Raw genomic sequence first — 6,000 nt, 5'->3', positions numbered from 1 at the left:
ACAGGAGACGGGCACAAGATCGCACATGCAGAGAGCCCGGCATGTGCCTTCCTCTGCGAGGAAAAGGTATCTTAAAAGCCTCTGCTGCTACGGCCTGGGGTTCTAACGCCAGTGGCAGAGGACAAAACTAGAGACTGGTCCTTGGGATCTGAATTCGCTAGAATCTTCTTTCTGAATTCACTACTCATATGAAAACAATTAGCACCATTCAGTATCCTTAGAGCCTAAAACCAAGAATTCTTCCTGTATTTGTACCCAGCGCTGGACTCTCGAATCTCAGGGAGCCTGCTTCTTATTCTCATGTATGACCCCACGGGGAAAATCCAAGGGCAAAAGGTCATCAGATTGCCTGTGAGCCTGAGTTCTGTTATCCAGTAAGGATCTCTAAATCCAGGGGAGAACACCAGCCAGCCATGGGCACATGCCCTGCCCCGCCCCGCAGGTCCAGGGCAGCAGACAGGTGAGTAGGCAGCGGGGGAAGGGGCCTGGGAATGAGGAAATAGAGGGGAGAGAGGGAGGGAGGGTGCAAACAGACATGGAAGGAGGCGGGAAGAGGGGCACGATGAAGCACACAGAGCAAGCGGAGGTGGGGGAACAAGGTGGAGGCAGAGTAGGACGAGACTCTAAATTGTGTAAGCTTGCATTTCCTTTTTCAATCCGCGGCCGAGGGCACGCGAAGGTGTTGGGGAAACTCACACACGGGGAAACCCACTGTCAACACAACGAGGCCCCAGCACGGCACGTCACACTAATGACAGCTATCTGCTCACATCTATCGATATTGGTACTTTTAAGAGTTTCCAGAAGGCAGTCCAAATCTAGAGACAGAGAGCTGAAATTAATGGCATGATCTTAAGATTCTCTCGGTTTTGTAAACTCTTCTGAGGCCCCCCGCCTGATCTTCAGGATACAAATCCTACGTTCAAGTGTAGGATCCCCAGAGCAGTCCCTTGTGAAAGCTGCAAGACTAGGCTATCCCCAAGAACTGGATTCAGTCTTCCGGAGGTCTCAGAACACGTGGCTGCCACTGCTGAGTGGCAGTGGAAGTTGCTGGTTGCCGTTGAGTCAGCTCCAGCTCAGGGTGAACCCCATGGCCCCCCAGCAGGACTGCTCTGTGGGCGGTTCAGACTGGGGCCTTCTGGAAGCCCACTGCCATGCTCATCCTGAGCATGAACCACCAACCTTTCATTCGGCTACCGGTCCAGGGTTTAGCCTCTCGTGCTGCTCGGGGAACAACACTTAGTGGCAGGGAGGATATTAAAACAATTTCCCTATTAAAACCCAAACAAAACACATTTTAAAATCCTCTGATTTGGAAATGTAATCATATAATTCCTACTTGGCAAAAGGGTACAGTTTGGCTGGAGAACAAAAGGAGCTATCTGAATCCAAGTGATTGACTCTTAATCTTTTAATTAGACGAAGCCCTTCAGAGGGAAGCATACTTCATCGTTACTGAGGGAAATTCACAGAGAACCCAGGCTGTGATATACATTCACACATGTATCCACACATACATGCCTCAGTGCACTCGTGTGAGTAACACGCCGGGTGTCGGGCTCAGAGTCTCCATAGGAAGTTATTTGCCAAGGAGAACCATGGCTTGGAACATTAAGAAGGAGTTCTGCTTGAAGCTGATTCGGGAAGCCTGCTGTGGGAGGGCGAGGGCCAGCAATCGCGGGCATGTTAAAAGATGTGAACACACTGTCTTGAGTCAACGATGCTCTGACTTCAGGCCAACGGTTTTTGCCCTGGCGCGCACCGATGTCTCAGTGGTTGGGATTTATTTGGAACCTTTCTTCTTTTTCTTCTTCTTTTTCACGGGTGTTTCATGTAGCCTGGGGTCCTCTGCTGCCTCCACTGGGACTTTTAGCTTTTTCTTTTCTTTCCTTTTCTTGGGCTCTGGGATAAGATCCTGGTCATCAGGTGGCCAAACACAGCCCTCTTCATTCTCGGTTGAAGACTCGGGGTTCTCGTCACAACCAGGGCCTCTGAGCTGCTGTTCAACCTGGTCTCTTTTCTTCTTGGCTGCACGCTTAGGGTGCGCCTCTTGTTCCGGAGATTGGTTCTTTTTAGGTCGCTTGGCTTTGGGTTGGGTGCTGTTCTCTAAATTGCTATCTCTGTTTCTCTTCTTTCCCTCTTTCTGTTCACTTTGGGCCTCAGAATGGTTAGGAGCTGAAGCTGTGATTTGTGGCTTGTTCTTGAGCTCTGCCATCCTCTTAGCAAAATATTCCTGGATGGTGAAGGCACTGGTTGTCGTTGTGGACGGTTCGTTCTCATCTGGAGTGGCGCAGGTGGACTCCTCCTAAGGGAAGGGGGAAATGAAAAACAGTTAAATATCAACTCTTTACTCAACGTGTCCCAGGAAGCCTCCACAGTCCCCTTCTTCTGCCAGAGTTGATTCTGACTCGCGGGGACCTGTCAAGAGCGGAGCAGAAATGCTCTCTAGGGCCTCCAGGACTGTTGCAGTGCTATGGGAGCAGCCAGTACCACCATTCTCTCTTGTAGAGCCTGGTGGGTTTGAACTACTGACCTTGTGGTACACAGCCCAGAGTGTGGCCCCCTACACCACCAGGGTTCCTTCCACTCAAAATTAGCAGCAGGAAACAAGGCTCTTAGCTCAACACTCCCCTTTTCTCTTTCTCTTCTGCTACATTTGAACTGCAGTGCCTGGAACCAGGTGGCCATTTGTTTTGGGTGAATGAGGCAGGCTTTGGAGATATGGACTCAAACTTCAGGAGTTAGCTGGCATATCACCTAGTCGGATTTCTGTGTAAGCATCTCCTTGGGAACTGTTTTATTTCTAAGAGTCTCCCATGGGGAGGTGGGCACCCCAAAAGAGACACTGGAAGTCTTGAGCTTTGTGATTCTACTGGAAACACAGAAGTATTTCAGGCACATGATGGAATACCCAGGTCTGTGTGTGTGTGTGTGTGTGTGTGTGTGTGTGTGTGCGCGCGTGTGCGTGCGTGTGTTGACCTAGAATTGAGAGTGCTTGTTAATCCGGCCTATGAGAACAGAATCCAAATTCCAACCTGGAATCTGGGTTTTCAGGAACACCTCCCTCCTCCACTGGCAGCTGCTTGAGAGGAGGATGTGCAAGAGCTGGAGCCGTGTGTGGGTCATCCTCCACCCGGAAGGGCAGGCAGGCCTGGGAGCCTTTCTTCCCTCAACTGGGGCGGGGAGCAGGAGATGCCCTCCCCGGCTTTGGCAGGGGCTAGCCTATGTGGCTGTGAGGAGGCTTCACAAAGTTTGTGGGAAACGGAAGGAAAGATCACAGAACTTGCCCTACGGACTTCGTGAAGCCCCGCCACGGTAGTCTCATGTCTGCTCTTCAAGCACTACTCACCCTCAGCCGTTGGGGTTAAGGGAGGTAATAGTCTTGAACCCCAGAGAGCACTTCTACTCAGGTCGACAGGATCATTATTTTAATTTTAAATGATCACAGTTAGCTGCAAGACTTGAAAAGACACAAAAATGCCCGATATAAAAGGTTGAAAGATGTAATGAAATGTTGGCGTTGACATGAAGACTGTTTAAAAAACAAAACAGAAGCACAATTCAAACTCCCTGCTTTCGCGTCAATTCTGACTCCTGGTGGTCCTGTCGTTTCCGAGACGAACTCCTTACTGGAAGGCGCAACTCACTAGGCTACCAGGGAGGAGCTCGAACGTGGCTGGCTGGCAGCGAGCGGGTTTTCATCCTGCGTGTGCAAGAGAAAACAAAGCAAACCCCAAACCTGCCCATAGCTCCAACCCACTGTCATGGAGTCAAGCCCAGGCCAGGGACCCATCTGCTAAGAGTCGGGCTGCTCCCTGGTACCTTCCTGGCGGTCAACGTTGGAGAAGCGGTTCACTAAGACTCTCTCCCGAGATGCCACCAATTCAGGCAGGGCCTTTTCAAATCATCAAGTCAATAAAGGATACCTGAATGCTAAACTGGGTTGTTTGTTTTTAATCATTTCACCGGTTCTTTCATAGACACTTAGTCTTATAGGAAGAGACGGTTAGTTGTAGCCTTTTCTGTTGGGAAGTATGGGATTGGGTTCTGAATAGGCCACATATTACTCTGAACTTGGCTGGCAAAGACCCTATTGTGCCGATGATTGAATTAAAAACAATATATAAGTGACCCTGGGATATTCTTGGCACAGTGGCACTGGGTGTCCCTACAGAAGCAGTATTACAGACGTGTGTAATTGGGCCTTGCCTGGCAATCACCCACAGAGCTCGTCTTACCCAAGGTGCCTTGTTAACAGAAGTACTACTCAACCAAACCACGCAAGCCTTTTCACTGAGCTAAGAAGACCACAGCATGTGGTCAAGTGTGCATTTTCAAAATGTGAACTACGGAAATAAATTAACTGAGTTCTGGGAAGGAGTTCTAATTTTTTTTTTTCTGTTAACATTCAATTTTGCAGGTACCCATCAGGTAATTTTTCAGAAAAAGAAAAAAAATCCCTTACTCCAAGAGTCAAAAACCAGGTCATGGTGTCGTTTTAAATTATCAGACAACACAGGATCATTTCGGAGTCACTTGTTGAATCCAATGGGATCGTCTAAACCTAGAAAACAACTATGAGAAGCACTTCAATAACCCGGGGTCGCTGCATGCCAAGCTTAGTGGGGCATGGAGGCAAGCAAGGGAGAGGCCAGCCCCAAATCCCATTTATCCCCAGGAAAGTGTAGGCAAGAGAATAACGAGCAAGCTGTCGAGGGTTGTCTAATGTCGTGGGAGCTGCTGTCGAGGGTTGTCTAATGTCATGGTGACCTAGGAAGAAATGCTGCAAATCAGATCATCCAGGGTCAAAACCTAAGACAAATATTTGATACACTTAACTTAATAAACCTAATTTTACTACAGAGGTTATATACTGTTTATGGGTTCTTAGCCACAGACTTGTGGGAAAAATATACACCTTTACACAAGAAAACAAATACTGTTGTTTGTTTGCTCCCTGCTTAATTGAGATCATTTGACCTCTAGTTCTTTGATTTTGAGCCAGTGGCCTGTCACCGTATCTGCTGATCTTGACTTTATCAGCCCATGTGGCTACACCAGGCAGTAGAAACCCCCAGCCCGACACAGGACCCCTGCCTATGGATTTGAGACTTGCAAGCCTCATGTAAAACCAGTGAGCCATTTTCTTGAAATCATTCTGCATATACTTATAAAAGCTCGACTGGTTTTGCTTCTCTAAAGAACCCAGACTAAGACATGTCTGACTGTTAAAGGAAAGGTTGACAGTTCAAATCTTCCCAGAGGCACCTTGTAAGAAGTTAGATTTACTTTCAAGATATGATCCATTGAAAACCCTGCGGAGCACAGTTCTACTAAGACACAAACAGGTGCTGCCATGAATCGACTAGATGGTGTGTCAGTCTGTGTAAACTAGGGAAACAAATCCACAGAAACTCCTATGTACAAGAGAGAGTTTTATATAAAAGGTGAGTGCACATTAAGAAAGCATCCCAACCCAGTGCTGTCCAAGCCCATAAGTCCCTATGTCCGACACTGATCTACAAAGTCCTCCTCCACCTCACAAAACACACATTGCCGCCGACTGCAGGAGGAAAGCTGAATCAGTGAGCATGTAAGCATCTCAGCACTGGCAGGGGTCTCCACACAGCTGCTCTAGAACCCAGGGCTGCATCAGGGTAGGTTCATGTGGCTTCTCCTCCAGGATTTTTTTTGCAGGAAGTAAACCTTGCCAGCTGAAGCAGGGAACTGGCTAAGGCAGCTGCACCCTGGTCCATCCACCAGAGAGCAAAAGACATGAGAACTAAAAGGGCGAGGCTCATCGAGCCATTTATCTCTCCACCCTTCAATCAATCCCACGTGTTTATCAGCTAGGTTGGCACGATAAACCTTAACTATGTCAGATGGCAAGTGGCTATAAATATGAAATTGGTCAACATCAGGGAAATTTGTCCTTCTGATCAAAACAGGCCCCACTCACCTGCCAATTTGTTTGCGTGTTGCTGTGATGCTGGAAGCTAT

The 6,000-nt window shown here is 48.3% G+C and overlaps 1 protein-coding gene across 1 annotated transcript in view; it reads right to left on the bottom strand.

Annotated features, from left to right (window-relative positions):
- Positions 1-1,393: 1,393 nt before the first annotated feature.
- The window catches only part of PINX1 (PIN2 (TERF1) interacting telomerase inhibitor 1), a 109,299-nt gene continuing 104,692 nt past the window's right edge, over positions 1,394-6,000 (bottom strand). The window contains exon 7 of the mRNA XM_075556440.1: positions 1,394-2,305. Within this exon, the coding sequence (XP_075412555.1) occupies positions 1,784-2,305 (522 nt within the window). The 3' untranslated portion in view covers positions 1,394-1,783. The remainder of the gene's footprint in view (positions 2,306-6,000) is intronic.

The sequence above is a fragment of the Tenrec ecaudatus genome, chromosome 8, assembly GCF_050624435.1.
Source record: "Tenrec ecaudatus isolate mTenEca1 chromosome 8, mTenEca1.hap1, whole genome shotgun sequence".
Lineage (NCBI taxonomy): Eukaryota > Metazoa > Chordata > Mammalia > Afrosoricida > Tenrecidae > Tenrec > Tenrec ecaudatus.
This window is presented reverse-complemented; position numbering and strand designations above follow the sequence as displayed.